General features: G+C 43.6%; 1 protein-coding gene across 1 annotated transcript in view; it reads right to left on the bottom strand.

The window, feature by feature from the left end:
- Window positions 1-5880: 5880 nt before the first annotated feature.
- Window positions 5881-21463, bottom strand: part of LOC120054190 (transmembrane and coiled-coil domain protein 3-like) — a 47997-nt gene continuing 32414 nt past the window's right edge. The window contains exons 3-7 of the mRNA XM_039001641.1: window positions 16040-16129; window positions 15572-15876; window positions 14865-15308; window positions 8888-9023; window positions 5881-8514 (exon numbers count right to left, since the gene is read on the bottom strand). Coding sequence (XP_038857569.1) covers window positions 8212-8514; window positions 8888-9023; window positions 14865-15308; window positions 15572-15876; window positions 16040-16129 — 1278 coding nt within the window. The 3' untranslated portion in view covers window positions 5881-8211. The remainder of the gene's footprint in view (window positions 8515-8887; window positions 9024-14864; window positions 15309-15571; window positions 15877-16039; window positions 16130-21463) is intronic.

The following is a 21463-nucleotide window of genomic DNA, read 5'->3' as shown; positions in this document are numbered from 1 at the left end:
AAAGTCCTCACAAGGATAGTAAAACAAAGAAAATGTGAGGACATTTCACCGGTCCCCAAAAGGAAAGATGCTATTTTAGATTTAAGGTTAGGTTTAGGATTAGGCAAAATATAATTTGCATGTGTGTGGCTGTGGAGGCTGACAGCTAGCTCCGTAGATTGCTGATCATTACCCCTCCATTGTTCCTTTCCCCTCCCCCGGTTTGAGTTTCTCTCTTTCTCTCGTGTTTACTGCTAACGAACAGCTCTCATTCTAAAAAACGCTTCTCAAGTATACGTCCTCCCCTCACCCCTCCTCTCCACTCTTCTCTTTCTTCCTCCTTCTTTTCTTTCTCTCACTCACATCTGGCTGCTTATCTACGACTGTCTTTCTCACATATGGCAGCTTATCTACGCAACAAGCCAGAATTGTGCCGTGAGACAGAGTCTGAAAATATGACTCTGGAGGGCTAGATGAGAAGAGAGTAGAAGAGAAGAGAGGAGAGAGGGCTTAACTCCTCGTTGGCCTCCTTCCCTCACCAGAGGATGTTCATATCACAACACTGTCACAAAGCAGGAAGTGCTCACACATGAATCAAGCAGCATGTTTTATGTGAATGAGAAAAGTGTTCAAAACAACATATTTTCCTATATCTGTACAGCACTGAGAAACAAACACGTGCATGTGATGTGACAGTTCTGATGTGACAGTGCATGTGATGTGATGTGACAGAACTGTCTGTAAATGGAGTGCATATAAATATTTTGGTGTGTGTGTGTGTGTGTGTGTGTGTGTGTGTGTGTGTGTGAGTGAGTGAGTGAGTGAGTGAGTGAGTGAGTGAGTGAGTGAGTGAGTGAGTGAGTGAGTGAGTGAGTGAGTGAGTGAGTGAGTGAGTGAGTGAGTGAGTGAGTGAGTGAGTGAGTGAGTGAGTGATAAGGACAGAAAACAAGATCCAAGAGTCAATGAGACAAGGAAATTCAACAACAGACAGAAAGATTGATGTCTCTTTAGAACCAGTTTCATCAATTCCACGTGTCTGTTTCCTCAAACAGATGTACCGTCAGATGAGGAAGTGGTTGCCACAGACACACACAGGGGCAGTTTGGTAAAACTAATCCCGTCCGAATCGTGCACTGAAAAAAACAGACATGCTGGGGTAATTATTACAAAACCGACGTTCTATGGTAATACTAGTCCCATGTGAATAGGGCTTAAGATGTATCTCTGTGTAAACTGAACAATAAAAATATAAGCAATTCTATGCATCACAAAAACCATGACAGCCATATTGAATTTACTGTCAGATTGTCATGGTCTGATGGGCTTTCATGGATTGAACAGCCGCAGCCACAGCATTGGCAGGAGAAGTTAGGCAATAATATGCATCATAAATACCATGTCAGCCATATTGGGTGTATCCATGAATGTACTGTTAGATTGTCATGGTCTGAGGGACTTTTCCTGCTCTATTTCTACGTCTGAACAGCCACAGCCACAGCAGAGCCAGGGGACTGACGGGAGGTTAGGAATGTTGACTTCATGCAGTGGTAGTCAGTGTTTCTCAGAGAGAAGAGAACGTGTTTGTCCTGGAAGGCCAAGAGAATATTCCCAGAGAGAATGTTCCCCATTGTGAGGTCATAAGGAGGGGAAAGAGTTCTCCTCGTATCCTCTCGGCCAAACATACTGTGGTCTTTGTTTTGTCTATGTGTTTTAACATGCAGAGATGATGATGGAATGTATAGTTTGTATGGTTTGTGATAATGAGTGAGTGATAATGAGCCGGTGTTTGGAGGATATATTGGCATGTGTGTTGTTATGTTCAAGACTGTCTCGGGCTGGCAAACTGTGCCAATATATCCTCCAAACACCGGCCTTTAGGGCATTATCATTTACATTTAAGTCATTTAGCAGACGCTCTTATCCAGAGCGACTTACATTTAACCTTTATTTAACTAGGCAAGTCAGTTAAGAACAAATTCTTATTTTTCAATGACGGCCTAGGAACAGTGGGTTAACTGCCTTGTTCAGGGGCAGAACGACAGATTTGTACCTTGTCAGCTCGGGGATTTGAACTTGCAACCTTTCGGTTACTAGCCCAACGCTCTAACCACTAGGCTACCCTGCCGCCCCAGCATGTCACTTGTATACAACGGGTTACCGACATATTCAAATAATGATTGACATATTTTCATATTTTTTTATTTAAATTTTGATTAATTTATTCATACTATTTAATCATTCCACAACATATAGTCCTGACACAAATCGAGGAAATATTGACCATGAACATGGGTGTGACATGCTGTTCCCCCTGGATACATGACGTTAGGCCAGCGGGCTATTTATTTACACCTGCACAATCAACTTATTTTACATGGAACGAGTAAAATAAACATTTCACAATGTTACATTAGCTAATACATGTAATCCAACCTTTGGGTTCAAAACTACAGTGATGCACATTCACCCAGCATACAATCTACTGCTTAGGAAAACTGTGCTGCTGCCGCTGTTTTAGCTTCAAGCATAGCTGTGGAGCTGGATGGTTGCTAAGCAACTAAAGCAGCAAATCTGAGGTGCCTTTGAATTAGGGCATTTTAAAGAAGTGCTCTGCTGGGTTATGGGTTATGTAACAATTCAGGGTTCTTACTGATCAAATACTTCCACAGAAAACATCATTTGATATCATGTGTGTTAGTTGAGGAAGATCACTGTGATCCTTGGGAACTTGTGAAATGTAAATCTTGCAAGGTCACTCAAGCATACATACACTATATGTACAAACATATGTGGACACCCCTTCAAATGAATGGATTCGGCTATTTCAGCCACATCCGTTGCTGACAGGTCTATAAAATCGAGCACAGAGCCATGCACTCTCCATAGACAAACATTGGCAGTAGAATGGCATTACTGAAGAGTTCAGTGAATTTCATCATGGCACTGTCATAGGATGCCACCTTTCCAACAAGTCAGTTTGTAAAATGTTCTACCCTGCTAAAGCTGCCCCGGACAACCGCAAGTACTGTTATTGTGAAGAGGAAATGTCTAGGAGCAACAACGGCTCACCCGCGAAGTGGTAGGCCACACAAGCTTACAGAACAGCGCCTCGGTTGCAACACTCACTACGAGTTCCAAACTGCCTCTGGAAGCGACGTCAGCACAATAACTGTTCGTCGGGAGCTTCATGAAATGGGTTTCCATGTTTCCAAGCCTAAGATCACCATGCGCAACGCCAAGCGTCTGCTGGAGTGGTGTAAAGCTCGACGCTATTGGACTCTCAGGCAGTGGAAAAGCATTCTCTGGAGTGATGAATCACGCTTCACCATCTGGCAGTCCGACGGACGAATCTGGGTTTGGCGGATGCCAGGAGAACACTACCTGCCCCAATACATAGTTCCAACTGTAAAGTTTGGTGGAGGAGGAATAATGGCCTGGGGCTGTTTTTCATGGTTCGGGCTAGGCCCCTTAGTTCTAGTGAAGGGAAATCTTAGCGTTACAGCAAAAAATTACATTCTAGACGATTTTGTGGCAACAGTTTGGGGAAGGCCCTTTCCTGTTTCAGCATGACAATGTCCCCGTGCACAAAGCGAGGTCCATACAGAAATGGTTTGTCGAGATTGGTGTGGAAGAACTTGACTGGCCTGCAAAGAGCCCTGACCTCAACCCCATCGAACACCTTTGGAATGAATTGGAACGCCAACTGCAAGACAGGCCTAATCGCCCAACATCGGTGCCCAACCTCACTAATGCTCTAGGGGCTGAATGGAAGCAAGTCCCTGCAGCAATGTTCCAACATCTAGTGGAAAGCCTTCCCAGAAGAGTGGAGAATGTTATAACAGCAAAGGGGGAACACCTCCATATTAATGCCCATGGGTTTGGAATGAGATGTTCAACGGGTGTCCACATACTTTTGGTCATGTAGTGTATATTGTAGGGTTACATGTCTTGTGGTGTGTATAACAATTTGTTCATGTGTTTCAAAGTGCATTGATACATTGTATTATAATGAATAAAACCGGGATAAACGTTGTTATAATAGAGGGCGAGGTGAAGATAAACATGTGCTGTTGCTATGACAGCATCAACAGGAAATAGGAAGGGTTTTATACTGCCAGAGCAGTTTAAATCATCGCCTGAAAGTTGGTTTGGCGAGGTCATAACTTTCCCATCTGAGAAATAAACACACACACACACACACACACACACACACACACACACACACACACACACACACACACACACACACACACACACACACACACACACACACACACACACACACACACACACACACACACACACACAAATTAATGGATGGCATTGATGTAACATCAACAAATGATTTTGATTTGACAATGATTTTGCACACATTGTCTAAACTTTCTCTACGCCAAAAATTATCTCACCCTCACCCCATTCTCCTCCAGTAGCGCTTTACAGTGCTCACTTCCCCGACTCATCCCCTGGCCTGCTGTGGTCACCATGCCAACCTGAGGAGGCTCTCCAGCCCCTCTGCTCTGCGGCTTTGTCCTAAATTGCACCCCGTTCCCTATACGGCGCACTAAAGTCCATAGGCTCTGGTCAAAAGTAGTGCACTATATAGGGAATAGGGTGCCTTTTGGGATGTATCCTCTGTGTATGTCTGTAGAGAATTGATGAAGTCCCAGGATAATTACTAGCTCATTATGAAGCAGAGCCAAGTTAGTAGGCTGCAGCCACACACACACACACACACACACAAACAGCTGGGAAGTAATGAATGGAAAACACTCAACGATGAGGTTACATCCAGACAGCTCTCTCTCTCACTCGCTCGCTCTCTTTATGTGCATAATAAACGCAGCTTTACAGAACACAGATTGGAGAGAATTGAGAAATGATTGCCCCCCCCCCCCATTTATACCCACTCTTAATCCCTGTGTCCCAGAGCGTGTGTGTAGCTCGTAGTCATATCCATGCTCTCTGTGTCATACACATCTGAGATGCTTGTGTTTTCCCCTAGAGGCCTTCGCTGTTCCACAATGCCAACCAGAGCTAGTCCACCCACACAACACACACACACTGAGAGTGTGTGGCTGGCTGTTTTAAGCTCCAACCTCCCAGTCTATGGCTCCCATACCTCATACAGCTAGATAGAGCTATTACATGGGTACCAGTGATCCACACAGTCAGATACAACTAGCTACAGTATCTTATTTTCATATTTGACTTCTTTTGATACTGCTATCTATCTAGAGTTAGAACACTGTACACATACATATGTTTTTATGCAACTATGTACCATCCTCATTCCTCCTCTCTCTCTCTCTGCACTTATTCCTGACATGCAGGCAGTCACAAATTCGGTCACGCAGGCTCAAACACACAAACACACGGCACTGCCAGATAGGTGACCCACATCGCAGAGGCAGAGGAAATCTGTTTTCTTTCCCCCCCCCTGCCAGGCTAAGCAGCATCTCTTTCTATGAACATCAACACTACCCTCGAAACCCATGGATGGCAGCCCTGTTGGAGACAACACACACACAGAGAGAGAAAGAGGGGTAATTTCTGCCATAGTTACACTGGAATCGATCAACGGGCAGACAGACAGACCTTGATTCACTGCAGTGTTAGACGGAAACTAGACGGGAGAGAGTTTAGTAGAGGAGTCATGTCATGATATATCGTGGCCAGTCGAGGGTGCTGTTGCACTGTTTCGGTAACTATTCATCAGGATTTATGTTGAAGCACTTTACACCCCCTTGTGGTTATAGTACAGACCTGGACAGTTGACAGCTCGACTTTATCAATGGAGAAACCGCAGACATGAATGAACTAATAATTACTTTATTTCATTAGTTCATTCAGTATTTTGACCATTACTGTCATCCATACCACTAAGGTGGTATTCCTGACTTTTTTTTTTTTTCCCATAGGCAAATATCCGACAGGCAAGCACAAAATATCCCACTCACTCAAATATGATGGAGTGGTTTGTGGACTACATTTTCTTGTTTAATTTAAACAGAATTGTCGCATACAAGAAGGCACATAATGTATGAGAACAGGTAAATCATATTATTATGCATTGAAGATGAATAAGAGACTGTAATGAATCTAATCCGTGTTCAGGTAAATTCTTCAGGTGCATCAAAACAGAGGAACATAAATCATCTCTGTACCCCCCGTTTAGCAGGTACTGTAGTTAGAAATTAAAATGTTAAAAACGGTAATTACGTAATAATTGCAAAATTCCGGTAACTTTCCCCAAAATTCCCAGTTGGAAGATTCCCGGAATCAAAATGGGAATAAGCAGGGAATTGGGAATCCTCCAAACAGGATTTCTGGAAAACATGAAAGTTACCCGAGTATTGCAACACTAGAACCATCTTAAACTGGGCCGTAAAATAAAGTATTACCCAAATCTCATACTGTACATACAGTCAGCAGCAGGTAAACAACAACAACCCTGTCTGTGACTAGGTCAACACAAACAAACAAATTAGAGGAAATGTTATTACAACAAACAAACATTAGATATGGTCCGTATCTGTCATGTTAAGTCCACATACAGATACTAGTCCGCATGCTAGTCGACCCCCCCCCAGGACGTCCATAAAATATACTCCTTTTATGGCTTATCTTGAAGCAAACCTGTAGTGTCCTCTGTCCACTGTGGAGTATGTACGGCTGCTCAAATGCTCAGATGCTTCTCATTGTACTAGAGGAGCTAGCTAGCCTATCACCCATTGGAACAGAAAAAGTGGTTCAGAGGAACAGTAAAAGAACCCAATGCCTCATGTGACAGTGTTCTAGAGAGTTCACTATTTCCTCTTGGAGGTCAACAAACAATCAATTGGCCAATCAACCTTATCGGTCCCTCCTCCTCTCCGAGAAATACTTTCTCTATCTATTGATTATAACTATTGTCATTCGGTACTATTTAAATATTGAAATAGAGAAAAACAAATTGATACAGTTTAAGGACAAGTGGCAAACAATAATGCAGGCACTAGGGATGGGTGTGTGACCATGCTGTTCTGGGCAGATGAGATGTAGTCATTGTTTGGCTGTCTGTCATGTGTTGTTCGTATGTATAAGTTTGTATATGGAGTAAAAAAAAATATGTTTTGTTTTTACATCCCCCAAACCCCCAACCTTCAGACAGACAGCATCCCGTCACTTCTCCATCTAGAGGGAAACAGAGAACATTCTTTCCTAAAAACAACAAACAAACAAGTGGTTGTTAAAAAAAAAAACATCTATCAAACATATTTCACTTTTAGAATGTATCCAATAAAAGAAGTAAACGAACCAAGTCGACGACAGTTTCAAAAGAAGGCCGACAAACTTCTGACTGCAGGCAAGGTAATAAAGAAGGAATGAGGATTGGCTGTAAGACATAAGCCTTAAGACATAAAAGATCAAAACAAGATATCCACCTCCCTGACTCCTGTATTGTGGACCGTAGTCTCTGTAGTAGAATGTTGGGAGAGCCGCCCATCAAGGCTGAGTTGTGTGTGTGCGTGTGTGTGTGTATTGATGGCGTGGATAGGGTGAAGAACCATGAACCTCTGCGACCGTAAGACAACCGTGATGCAACCATGCCCTCTGATGACTGTGTGCCGTGACCAACCTACCAACCCTGTCAGAGACATTGGAGATTGTGATCCAACAATATATAAATGAACAGTCAGTCAGTTAGTAACCATGCTTTACCCAGCTCCCATCTTTCCCCAATCATGCTTGCTCTATCGCAATTCTTCGGCACTATGCACGTGATCTAACTATCTGGACATTATTTGTTGTAGTGTGTTCTGGACAGCATCCCCTCTTCTGACCAATGGAGAACCTATATATTGAAGTCAGTCGTCTCTCATGATGGACTTAACACTGCGAGACTTGTTTCTGGGAGCATCGATTGAAACCTTACAATTGCAAGAAACAGCATTGATCAAGGATTACAACATTCTCGAGCAGTGTGGTTGTAGTTTCTGTTGTTATGTCAGTCATTGTGTGTTCATTCACCCCACATTGTCTTGATATTCAGTGTTATTCTAGGTGATGCGATTAACCAGTCAGTGACCATGCTTTGCTAGCTCCGTTTCCCCCCATCGGACTTCTTTTGCATTAAGCACCTTCTGCATTTTACTGCATCAATAGGCTGTTTTGTTGGAGTTCTGAGATCAGTCCGTAGATCATTTGTTGCAGTGAGTGACATGGACAGCATTAGACTATTGTCCCCCCTCAGGCTGGCACCAGGACCCTCTCCACAGCACACTGTAGATTCTCCCAGTTCCTCCAGAACAGCGCCAACAGACACATGCCCAGGAAGGTGCCCATCACGTGGCGACGGCTCCGCAGTAGGGGCGCGGCGAACTTGGCGGCCGTGGAGACGCATACAAGGATCACGGTGACGATGGCGAGCATGATGTTGATGCTTTTACCCAGAAGCACCCTGGCATCACGGGACTCAAGCTGTACGGTTTGTTGCTGCTGCTGCTGGAGCTCTAGTTTAGAGACCCGCGTCTGGCATGACTCTAGGGCCTCCTGTAGAAGGGGAGGCAGAGGGGGAGAGAGAGAGAGGGAGGGAGGGACGAACGTGGTCTATGAACCCTGTCTAGAAAACATCGCCTTTGGGTTCAGAATTCAATTTCAACATAGAAGCAATGGGATTTGTTTCAAATAAAAGCAGTTTAGAGAGTAATCTAGATTGTGTGCAGTGTTTCCCTATATTATATATTATATTTCCTATATTAATTTATAGGGGAAACACTGCAAAAAATATGATGTAATTTTTCAAATATATATTTCTTTAAATTGATAGTCATTGGCTCTATGACTGGAAGTCTATGGGAACAGCTAGCTGCTGTCATTGCGCTGATGATGCCAGTAGCAATGCACCAGTGTGTGTGTACAGTACCTGTATGTCTCTAGCCCTCTCGTAGGCTTGGTAGGCCACTCTCTCCTCAATGCTGGCCAGCTCCTGTTTCAGGTCGGCTGTCTCAGCCTGGTGGAGCTCAGTCAGATCATTCAGCTGGTCCTCCAACCGCTCACACCTACCAGGAAATACAATTATATATACACTGTGATTGGTCATACTTACCAGGAAATAGAATTACATAGACACTAAAATTGGTCATTCTCATAGCTACCGTGAAATAGAATTATAGACAATGATTGATCCATAGAGATGCAATACAATACTATTGTGTGGTATACTGCCATGACGTGGCCCCCCCTCACTCACTCTCTCTCTCTCCTAAACCAGGTTTATTACCTCAGGTCATAAATACCAGGTAGAAACTGCAATGCATTATGGAGGTAGAGAGACTAGAGAGAACAAAAAAAGACTTGGTCAAACTCCTAAATCCCCAAAATGGGAGAATTTAACATTGTGTCTACTTTTGAGAATGTGGGAATGATCTCTGGCCACTTATGGAACAGTCATGTTGAGTGTGTTTCATTTGGTGATCTCATGAAGGACAGGAAACACACATAACTGTACCTCTGAATGTGTACATTTCTCAATTATGGGGTTTGCATCTAATTCTTGTATAAAATGAATGAGTAAAGATGAGACTATTTGTGAAATGATGTAATGTGATGTCAACCTTTAAAATGAGAGAATTGTCTTCCATGTAAAGTTTAACTAGTCAGTGGTCACGCCCCCATGAGGCCAGCCATTATACCAGGTGTCATGGAACCGCCCTTTTCTCTGAAATGTATAAAAACACCCGTAACGAAATGTACATTTCATTCCAAAGAGACCCACGGTAAGCCAGACGTCACAAATGGTTAAGACCACGCATACCACGGTGTAAGCTAAGGTTGCAAATGGTTAAACTCTGAGACTATCGATCACTACAGAATAAGAGAAATTCTAGACGTCGTATTACTAGTCTGTAGCTAGAAATTACGTAAACCTAGAACGAGAATACTGACAACCGCCGAAGCATCTATTCTATGAGAACATTTCTGAATGGTACTCTGAAGTAAACATTCTAACCACCTACAACCACGAAAGACTTTGTGACTTCAATGAAAGTTAACCAGAAACTCTGATGAACCCTACAGGACAATCGAGGATTCCAGAGCTGCCGTTCATGTGCAAAGGATTAGCATTTCAATTAATATTATTATAGACTGTGTGTAATGAATCCATTTAGTCTTTCCCACTCTTTCTCAGTCCCCACCCCTTTCCTTTTGTCTACCAAGCTGTCATATCGGCTTAGCCCACTAGGGACTTTTCTATCATTGTTAGTAACCAATATCTACTGTTTGTTTGTTATGTATTTCTGTGATTATTTAGTTAGTTAAAAAATCAATTATTAAGCCAATTTGTATATTGCTCATTTATTATGGAAACCAGGGTTCGTGCAGATTTTACGATGTTCAGATGAGACTGAGGTAAAGAATAATCAATGACTGAAATGTAATTCGGAAGACAGAACTCCTTAAATAAACTTCTCTGTGGTGCCCCAGGTTATTCATGAGTTAATTGTTACATGATTTAATTCAATCACGTAATCAATTCAACGTTAGGTAATCGATTTGATAAAACAGCATGTCATCACATTAAGGATACTAAAGACACGACAATACTAGTGATATATTTAATTCTGTGGATTGGTCATTCGCTGGCAGCATACATAGCAACAAGACCAGCTGGAGAATATAATAAATATAACAGCAAAATAAGCAGATTCCCAATAGATGATGTGACTAACACCACCTGTGTAATATGATAGATTTGCTTATGATGTCGATACATAATCTTAATAAAAAAGTAATACTGGCAAGTACAGTGTGGGGGATTAGCTAACATTTTAGTTATGTCCTTGCTTTTGTAGTTACTTCTGTATTGTAATGGTTTAATAATGCTGATAAAGTAATCTCTTCTACACCAAACGTTACTAAAGTAGTTCCTACTGAAATGGAGCTTGTAATAGTAACTTATTGAAATGGCGCTTGTACACTACATGACCAAAGTATGTGGACACCTGCTCATTGTACATCTCCTTCCAAAATCATGGGCATTAATATGGAGTTGGTCCCCACTATGCTGCTAGAACAGCCTCCACTCTTCTGGGAAGGCTTTCCACAAGATGCTGGAACATTGCTGTGGGGACTTGCTTCCATTCAGCCACAAGAGCATTGGTGAGGTCAGGCACTGATGTTGGGCGATTAGGCCTGGCTCGCAGTCGGCGTTCCAATTCATCCCAAAGTTGTTCGATGGTGTTGAGGTCAGGGCTCTGTGCAGGGCAGTCAAGTTCTTCCACACCGATCTCGACAAACCATTTCTGTATGTATCTCGCTTTGTGTACGGGGGCATTGTCATACTGAAAGAGAAAAGGGCCTTTGCCAAGCAGAATAGTCTAGAATGTCATTGTATGCTCTAGCATTAAGATTTCCCTTCACTGGAACTAAGGGGCCTAGCCCGAACCATGAAAACAGCCGCAGACAATCATTCCTTCTCCAGAGTTGGCAGGTAGCGTTCTCCCCCTGGCAACCGCCAAACCCAGATTATTCCGTCAGATTTCCAGATGGTGAAGCATGATTCATCACTCCAGAGAAAGTGTTTCCACTGCTCCAAAGTCTAATGTCGGAGAGATTTACACCACTCTAGCCAATGCTTGGCATTATGCATGGTTATTCTTAGGCTCGTGTGCGGCTGCTCGGCCATGGAAACCCATTTAATGTAGCTCCCAACGAACAGTTTTTCGCTGACGTTGCTTCTAGAGGCAGTTTGGACACAGTAGTGAGTGTTGCAACCGAGGACATTCGATTTTTATGTTAAGCACTCGGCGGCCCTGCTCTGTGAGCTTATGTCGCCTACCACTTTGCGGCTGAGCCGTTGTTGCTCCTAGACGTTTCCACTTCACAATAACAGCTCTAACAGTTGACCGGGGCAGCTCTAACAGTTGACCGGGGCAGCTCTAACAGGGCATAAATGTGACAAACTGACTTGTTGGAAAGGTGGCATTCTATGACGGTGCCACGTTGAAAGTCGCTGAGCTCTTCAGTAAGGCCATTCTACTGCCAATGTTCGTCTATGGAAATTGCAAGGCTGTGTGCTCGATTTTATACACCTGTCAGCAACGGGTGTGGCTGAAATAACCGAATCCACTAATTTGAAGGAGTGTCCACATACTTTTCAATATATAGTGCCTTCGGAAAGTATTCAGGCACCTTGACTTTTTCCCCACATGTTGTTACGTTACAGCCTTATTCTAAAATTGACTAAATCGTTTTTTCCCCTCAGCAATCTACACACAAAACCCCACAATGACAAAGCGAAAACAGGTTTTTAGACATTTTCGCCAAAAAACCCCCAGAAATATCACATTTACAGTTGAAGTCGGAAGTTTATATACACCTTAGCCAAATACATTTAAACTCAGTTTTTCACAATTCCTGACATTTAATCCTAGTAAAAATTCCCTGCCGTAGATCAGTTAGGATCACCACTTCATTTTAAGAATGTGAAATGTCAGAATAATAGTAGAGAGAATTATTTATTTCAGTGTTTATTTCTTTCATCAAATTCCCAGTGGGTCATTTTGCCACAACTTTGGAAGCATGCTTGGGGTCATTGTCCATTTGGAAGACACATTTCCGACCAAGCTTTAACTTCCTGACTGATGTCTTGAGATGTTGCTTCAATATATCCACATCATTTCCCCATTTATTTTGTGAAGTGCACCAGTCCCTCCTGCAGCAAAGCACCCACACAACATGATGCTGCCACCCCCGTGCTTCACGGTTGGGATGGTGTTCTTCGGCTTGCAAGACTCCCCCTTTGTCCACCAAACATAACAATGGTCATTATGCCCAAACAGTTCTATTTTTGTTTCATCAGACCAGAGGACATTTCTCCAAAGAGTACGATCTTTGTCCCCATGTGCAGTTGCAAACCATAGTCTGGCTTTTTTTATGACGGTTTTGGAGCAGTGGCTTCTTCCTTGCTGAGCGGCCTTTCAGGTTATGTCGATATAGGACTCGTTTTACTGTGGATATAGACACTTTTGTACCTGTTTCCTCCAGCATCTTCACAAGGTCCTTTGCCGTTGTTCTGGGATTGATTTGCACTTTTCGCACCAAAGTACGTTCATCTCTAGGAGACAGAACGCATCTCCTTCCTGAGTGGTATGACGGCTGCATGGTCCCATGGTGTTTATACTTGTATACTATTGTTTGTACAGATGAACGTGGTACCTTCAGGCATTTGGAAATTGCTCCCAAGGATGAACCAGACTTGTGGAGGTCTACACTTTTTTTCTGAGGTCTTGGCTGATTTCCCCATGATGTCAAGCAAAGAGGCACTGAGTTTGAAGGTAGGCCTTGAAATACATCCACAGGTACACCTTCAATTGACTCAATTGATGTCAATTGGCCTATCAGCTTCTAAAGCCATGACATCATCTTCTGGAATTTTCCAAGCTGTTTAAAGGCACAGTTAACTTAGTGTATGTAAACTTCTGACCTCCTGGAATTGTGATACAGTGAATTATAAGTGAAATAATCTGTCTGTAAACAATTGTTGGAAAAAATACTTGTGTCATGCACAAAGTAGATGTCCTAACGAGTTTTAATGACTACAACATAAGTGTATGTAAACCTCCGACTTCAACTGTACATAAGTATTCAGACTCAGTACTTTGTTGAAGCACCGTTGTCAGCGATTACAACCTCAAGTCTTCTAGGGTATGACGCTACAAGCTTTGCACACCTGTATTTGGGTAGTTTCTCCCAATCTTCTCCGTAAATCCTCTCAAGATCCTCTGAACCTTCGCCCCAGTCTGAGGTCCTGAGCGCTCTGGAGCAAGTTTTCAATCACGGATCTCTCTGTACTTTGCTCCATTCATCTTTCCCTTGATCCTGAATAGTCTCCCAGTCCCTGCTTCTGAAAAACATCCCAACAGCATAATGCTACCACCAACAGGCTGCCACCATCACGGTAGGGATGGTGCCAGGTTTCCTTCAGACGTGACGCTTGGCATTCATTCCAAATATTTCAATCTTGGTTTCATCAGACCAGAGAATCTTGTTTCTCATGGTCTGAGAGTCCTTTAGGTGCCTTTTGGCAAACTCCATGTGGGCTGTCATGTGCATTGTACTCAGAAGTGGCTTCCGTCTGGCCGCTCTACCATAAAGGCCTGATTGGTGGAGTGCTGCAGAGATGGTGGTCCTTCTGGAAGGTCTAATCTCCACAGAGGAACTCCAGAGCTCTGTCAGAGTGACCATGGGGTTCTTGGCCACCTCCCTGACCAAGGCCCTTCTCCCCCAATTTCACAGTTTGGCAGGGTGGCCAGCTCTAGGAAGAGTCTTGGTGGTTCCAAACTTCTTCCATTTAAGAATGATGGAGGCCACTGTGTTCTTGGGGACCTTCAATACTGCAGAAATGTTTTGGTACCCTTCCCCAGACCTGTGCCTCGACACAATCCTGTCTCGGAGCTTTACGGACATTTCCTTCGACCTCATGGCTTGGTTTTTGCTCTTAGATGCACTGTCAACTGTGGGACCTTATATAGACAGATGTGTGCCTTTCCAAATCATGTCGAATCAATTGAATTTACCACAGGTGGACAATCAAGTTGCAGCAATATCTCAAGGATGATCAATGGAAACAGGATGCACACCTGAGCTTAATTTAGAGTCTCATAGCAAAGGGTCTGAATACTTATGTAAATAAGGTATTTCTGTTTATTTTTAATACTTTGCCAAAAATGTCTAAAAACTGTTTTTGTTTTGTCGTTATAAGTTATTGTGTGTAGATTGATGATTGAATTATTTAATCCATTTTAAAATAAGGCTGTAACATAAAAAAATGTGAAAAAAGTCATGGGGTCTGAATACTTTCCGAATGCACTGTATAGTGTATATAACTGTGACCTGACCTGTATCTCTCCTCTTGTAGCGTTTGGGTGATGAAGCTGTAGTCTTTCTTGAACTGGGTCCTGAATCCCTCCATGTCCTCCTCCAGCTGCCCCTGGGCCTCCCTGATCTCCCTAACCTCCTCCGTGGTCAGGCCCAGCCTCTCCTGGCTGTCCCCAGACTCCAGGATCTGTCCTGGGGTCATCCCCGCCCCGACACCCACTTCTAGACCCAGGCCAACGCCCAGAGCCATTGCGTTCCCGTTGCTGTCCGCCGACAGGGACGTGCCCGAGGAACATTCGTCATCGCTGGTGTACTTGGGCGTGGGTGTGGCGGCAGTGGTCTTCCCACCCACTAAGGTGGCGCTCCCACTCAAGGCCCGCCCAGTTCCTTCAGAGTGGAAGGGAGAGGGTGTTTCGAGGTAGGTCTTCAGGTGAGCGATGTTGTCGGCACTGCCAAACTTGTTCCTGAAGAAAAAGAGAAAAAAGAAGATTAACTTGTATTATCTATCGTCATAGATTAACAAATCTGTGTCCTATGGTGGCCTGATGAATCCATATCCACTGAGGGTGTGCGATAAGACCAGCTGCTTCTTCTGTCTGACACCCTAAATCAATCCTTCTGGGTTATCCACTGCGTATACACACACACACACACACACACACACACACACACACACACACACACAGAGGTTAGAGCACATGGTCAGCATGGAACACTGCATCAGTACCTGATGAGGTTGGCAAAGTCCCGGGGCTTGCTGAAAAAGAAGGGTGGCGAGAGCGAGACGCCAGGCCCTACTGTCTTGATCTTGTCCAGTGGGTGTCGTCCACTACCACTGCTCACGTTGCTCATGGTGTGGCTTAGCATGTCCTTTGAGCTCTCTTTAGAGATGCTGTGGTGTTTGGAGCTGGCGTCCTTCTCACTGCTGTCCTTCATCTTCTTATGATACTGCTCAAGCTTTTTCTGCATGTGGGCAATGCTGTGAGCCGACTTCTGGTTCTTCTTCTCAAACACATGCTTGATGCGCCCCACCTGCATCAACATTTACATAAGGGGGACATTTAGCAATCAGATTATATTCTTAGAAATAGCCCCTAGCTGCAGCTAAATAAATGCTAGTAATAAAATACAAGTGTGAGTGCGAGTGCAAGAAAGAAAAGAAAGTACAACCGTTAAAAAGTTAAAAGGTAAACACCTGCTGCTTGTCGACACTGTTCACCAGTTTCAGGTACTCTACCACATTGTCGTCTCGCGACTCCTTCTCAATCTTCAGTTGCTCTGTCACCTTGGGAAGGAGAAGAAGGATACTTTATGGTCCATGTTCCTTACAGAAAAGTTTGTGGTCATACGCACATCTTTAGAAACGTAGGTGCTGGGCTAATGAAGAATGGATGTAAAGAACAGGAAGGCCCTGTTTATGCTCCAAATTCACTTCTTTATTTACAACAAGTCCATCTGAAATGGATATCCATCAGGTCAAACAGACTGAGAGCTCACATCCCAAAATATACACATTTCATACATGGTGGGTGTGGAAACAATTCAATTCACTTTTGCGCATAGTCAATCATAATCAATCACAGAGGTACATACGGCGCATTCGGAAAGTATTCAGACCCATTGATAATTTTGTTACGTTGCAGCCTTCTTCTAAAATGTATTCAATTTATTTATCCCTCAACAATCTACACACAATACTCCATAATGACAAAGCGAAAATAAATAAATAAATAAATAAATGGAAAAAATAAAATGGCTTATTTACATAGACTACCATTCAAAAGTTTGTGGCCACTTATAAATGTCCTTGTATTGAAAGAAAAGCACATTTTTTGTCCATTAAAATAAAATCTAATTGATCAGAAATACAGTGACAACATTCTTAATGTTGTAAATGACTATTGTAGCTGGAAACGGCAGATTTTTTGTGTTCCAATGGCATGTTGTGTTAGCTAATAGAGTTTATCATTTTAAAAGGCTAATTGATCATTAGAAAACCCTTTTGCAATTATGTTAGCACAGCTAAAAACTGTTGTTCTGATTAAAGAAGCAATAAAACTGGCCTTCTTTAGACTAGTTGAGCATCTGGAGCATCAGCATTTGTGGGTTCCATTAGAGGCTCAAAATGGCCAGGGAAAAAAAGGACCTTTCTTCTGAAACTGAGCAATCGGGGGAGAGGGCCTTGGTCAGGGAGCTATGCCCTGGTCACCATATGTGAACTGATTGCCCCCCATCTATCTTCAGAGTTCGTACTGTTAGGTGACCTAAACTGGGATATGCTTAACACCCCGGCCGTCCTACAATCTAAGCTAGATGCCCTCAATCCCACACAAATTATCAAGGAACCTATCAGGTACAACCCTAAATCTGTAACTCTTAGATATCATCCTGACCAACTTGCCCTCTAAATACACCGCTGCTGTCTTCAACCAGGATCTCAGCGATCACTGCCTCATTGCCTGCGTCCGTAATGGAACAGATATAGCCCTTGATTCACCCGTCTTGACTTCCCTTTACCAGCACAAAAAGATCCTGTGGCGTTCTGCATTAGCATCGAATAGCCCCTGAGATATGCAACTTTACAGGGATGTCAGGAACCAATATACACAGTCAGTTAGGAAAGCTAAGGCTAGCCTTTTCAAACAGAAGTTTGCATCCTGTAGCACTAATTCCAAAAAGTTATGGGACACTATAAAGTCCATGTAGAATAAGACCACCTCCTCCCAGCTGCCCACTGCACTGAGGCTAGGAAACACTGTTACCACCAATATATCTACGATAATCGATAATTTCAATAAGCTTTTTTTTTACGGCTGGCCATGCTTTCCACCTGGCTACCCCTACCCCAGCCAACAGCTCAGCACCCCCTGCAGAAACTTTCCCAAGCCCCCCTGCTTCTCCTTCACCCAAATCCAGACAGCTGATGTTCTGAAAGAGCTGCAAAATCTGGATCCCTTAAAATCAGCTGGGCTAGACAATCTGGACCCTCTCTTTCTAAAATTATCCACCTCAGCCCTGCTCAAGGTCCTAAACGATATCATAACCACCATCGATAAAACACAGTACTGTGCAGCTGTCTTCATCGACCCGGCCAAGGCTTTCGACTCTGTCAATCACCTTATTCATATCGGCAGACTCAATAGCCCTGGTTTCTCAAATGACTGCCTCGCCTGGTTCACCAACTACTTCTCAGATAGAGTTCAGTGTGTCAAATCGGAGGGCCTGTTGTCCGGACCTCTGGCAGTCTCTATGGGGGTGCCACAGGGTTCAATTCTCGGGCCGACTCTTTTCTCTGTATATATAAATGATATCGCTCTTGCTGCTGGTGATTCTCTGATCCTCCTCTATGCAGACGACACCATTCTGTATACATCTGGCCCTTCTTTGGACACTATGTTAACAAACCTCCAAACAAGCTTCAATGCCATACAACACTCCTTCCGTGGCCTCCAACTGCTTTTAAATGCAAGTAAAACTAAATGCATGCTCTTCAACTGATTGCTGCCTGCACCCGCCCGCCCGACCAGCATCACCAGTCTGGGCGGTTCTGACTTAGAATATGTGGACAGCTACAAATACCTAGGTGTCTGGTTAGACTGTAAACTCTCCTTCCAGACTCACATTAAGCATCTCCAATCCAAAATTAAATCTGGAATCGGCTTCCTAGTTCGCAACAAAGCCTCCTTCACTCATGCTGACAAACATACCCTCGTAAAACTGACCATCATACCGATCCTTGACTTCGGTGATGTCATTAACAAAATAGCCTCCAACACTCTACTCAGCAAACTGGATGTAGTCTATCACAGTGCCATCCGTTTTGTCACCAAAGCCCCATATACTACCCACCACTGCGACCTGTACCCTCGCTACATATTAGTCGCCAAACCCACTGGCTCCAGGTCATCTATAAGTCTTTGCTAGGTAAAGCCCCGCCTTATCTCAGCTCACTGGCCACCATAGCAACACCCACCGTAGCACGCGCACCAGCAGGTATATTTCACTGGTCATCCCCAAAGCCAACACTTCCTTTGGCTGCCTTTCCTTCCAGTTCTCTGCTGCCAATGACTGGAATGAATTGCAAAAATCACTGAAGCTGGAGACTTATATCCCCCTCTCTAACTTTTAGCATCAGCTGTCAGAGCAGCTTACCGATCTCTGTACCTGTACACAGCAAATCTGTAAATAGCACACCCAACTACCTCATCCCCATATTGTTATTTATCTTTTTGCTCTTTTGCACCCCAGTATCTTTACTTGCACATCATCATCTCCACATCTATCACTCCAGTGTTAATGCTAAATTGTAATTATTTCACCTCTATGGCCTAATCGTCAACATTTGCACAAACTGTACATAGATTTTTCTATTGAGTTATTGACTTTACGTTTGTTTATGTGTAACACTGTGTTGTTGTTTTTGACGCACTGCTTTGCTTTATCTTGGCCAGGTCGCAGTTGTAAATGAGAACTTGTTCTCAACTGGCCTACCTGTTTAAATAAAGGTGAAATAAATAAAGAAAAAAGGGAGGTGACCAAGAACCCGATGGTCACTCTGACAGAGCTCCAGAGTTCCTCTGTGGACATGGGAGAACCTTCCAGAAGGGCAACCATCTCTGCAGCACTCCACCAATATGGTAGAGTGGCCAGACACAAGCCACTCCTCAGTAAAAGGCACATGACAGCCCGCTTGGAGTTTGCCAAAAGGCATTGAAATGACTCTCAGACCATGAGAAATAAGATTATCTGGTCTGATGAAACCAAGATTGAACTATTTGGCTTGAATGGCAAGTGTAACGTCTGAAGAAAATCTGGTGGTGGCAGCATCATGCTGTGGGGATGTTTTTCAGCGGCATGACTGGGAGACTAGTCAGGATCGAGGGAAAGATGAACGAAGCAAAGGACAGAGAGATAATTGATGAAAACATGCTCCAGAGGGCTCAGGACCTCAGACTGGGGCGAAGGTTCACCTTCCAACAGGACAACGACCCTAAGCACATAGCCAAGATAACACAGGAGTGGCTTCGGGAAGTCTCTGATTGTCCTTGAGTGGCCCAGCCAGAGCCTGGACTTGAAACTGATCTCTGGAGAGACCTGAAAATAGCTGTGCAGCGACACTCCCCATCCAACCTGACAGAGCATGAGAGGATCTACAGAGAAGAATGGGAGGAACTCCCAAATACAGGTGTGCCAAGGTTGTAGCGTCATACCCAAAAAGACTCAAGGCTGTAATCGCTACTAAAGGTGCTTCAACAATGTTCTGAGTAAAGGGTCTGAATAATTATGTAAATGTAATATTTCAGTTTTTTATTTTATTTTTATAAATCAACGTAACATATTCATGTAAGAAATGGTCTGACATCAAACTCTTGGTTCAGACCTTTAGGAGACATGTTGGATCAATTATGAGTCCAATACAATTATTTAATCAGTGATAGATTATCAGTATCTCCCCGCTCCTAGGAGCCTTAACATGTTCGATACCAATGTATCTCAGAGAGCTGATGTGAAGAGCCTCTATGAAATGCGCAACCACAGGCTTTTTCTGATCAAGAGTCCTGATTTTACTCCTGTGTTCTGCATCCGGTGAAACATTTGATCTCCATACAGTTCTATGTTTTCAAAAATAGAACCTGTTATGAACAGAGTGTGTTTCAAAAAAGTGTGTTGTTCAGAAGAAGTGCAAAGGATAATTCAGATATTGCACATGTGCACTTGTAACAGTTTAACTTTATGGCGTCCCCTCGCCCCGACCCGGGCGCGAACCAGGGACCCTCTGCACACATCAACAACAGTCACCCACGAAGCATCGTTACCCATCGCTCCACAAAAGCCGTGGCCCTTGCAGAGCAAGGGGAACCACTACTTCAAGGTCTCAAAGCGAATGACGTAACCGATTGAAACGCTATTAGCGCGCACCACCGCTAACTAGCTAGCCATTTCACATCCGTTACACACTTCAGAGTAGGACTTCGCTAACGGAAATATGCAAATACATGCTAGAACGAGCCAATAGGCTCTGGCTAGCTCGTGCTTGGCTCTGCCCACCTCTTGCTTGTTCTGTCCACTATGACTCATTTACTCCCATTCAGTGTATGTGAGCGGAGCGTGCCCAATTTGACTGGAGCGTTGAGCGACATTCCCAAAGACTGGAGCGTCGGCCTTCCCGCCCGCTCCAACTTCGCTCCAGTAGCGCTCACTTCACAAGCTCAGGGTATGCCTGCCCCAGCAGGCATGCTTTAGCTACTGTCATGGAGTTAGCTAAATATTTTCATAAAGAAACTGGTAAAAACACACAAAGATGAGGACCAAGAGCAAGAGAGTGAGTGTGGTGATGCAGTGTCCCAAAAGTATGATGGTGTAGTTACTACGCGCACATGCTAAAAGAAAGGAACGAGGTGAGTAGATAACTAAGTATGTCATTGTAGCAAAGTATTTATAAACAAAAAATCAGATCTCTTAAAAGTTTCATTCATTTTCGTTCTATTATCTACACAATAGGCCATCATTGGTTTTGGCCCAATAGGCCTGGCGTATTCCCACGTTCAAGGAGCGTTCCGTTTTGATTGGGGTATTTTGCCTAAAAACCTGACCAACAGGAATTGTGATGAAAGAAATA

Source organism: Salvelinus namaycush, chromosome 9 (genome assembly GCF_016432855.1).
Source record: "Salvelinus namaycush isolate Seneca chromosome 9, SaNama_1.0, whole genome shotgun sequence".
In the NCBI taxonomy this organism is placed as follows: Eukaryota; Metazoa; Chordata; class Actinopteri; order Salmoniformes; family Salmonidae; genus Salvelinus; species Salvelinus namaycush.
The sequence above is the reverse complement of the archived record's forward strand: the minus strand, read 5'-3'. Positions and strand labels throughout refer to the sequence as shown.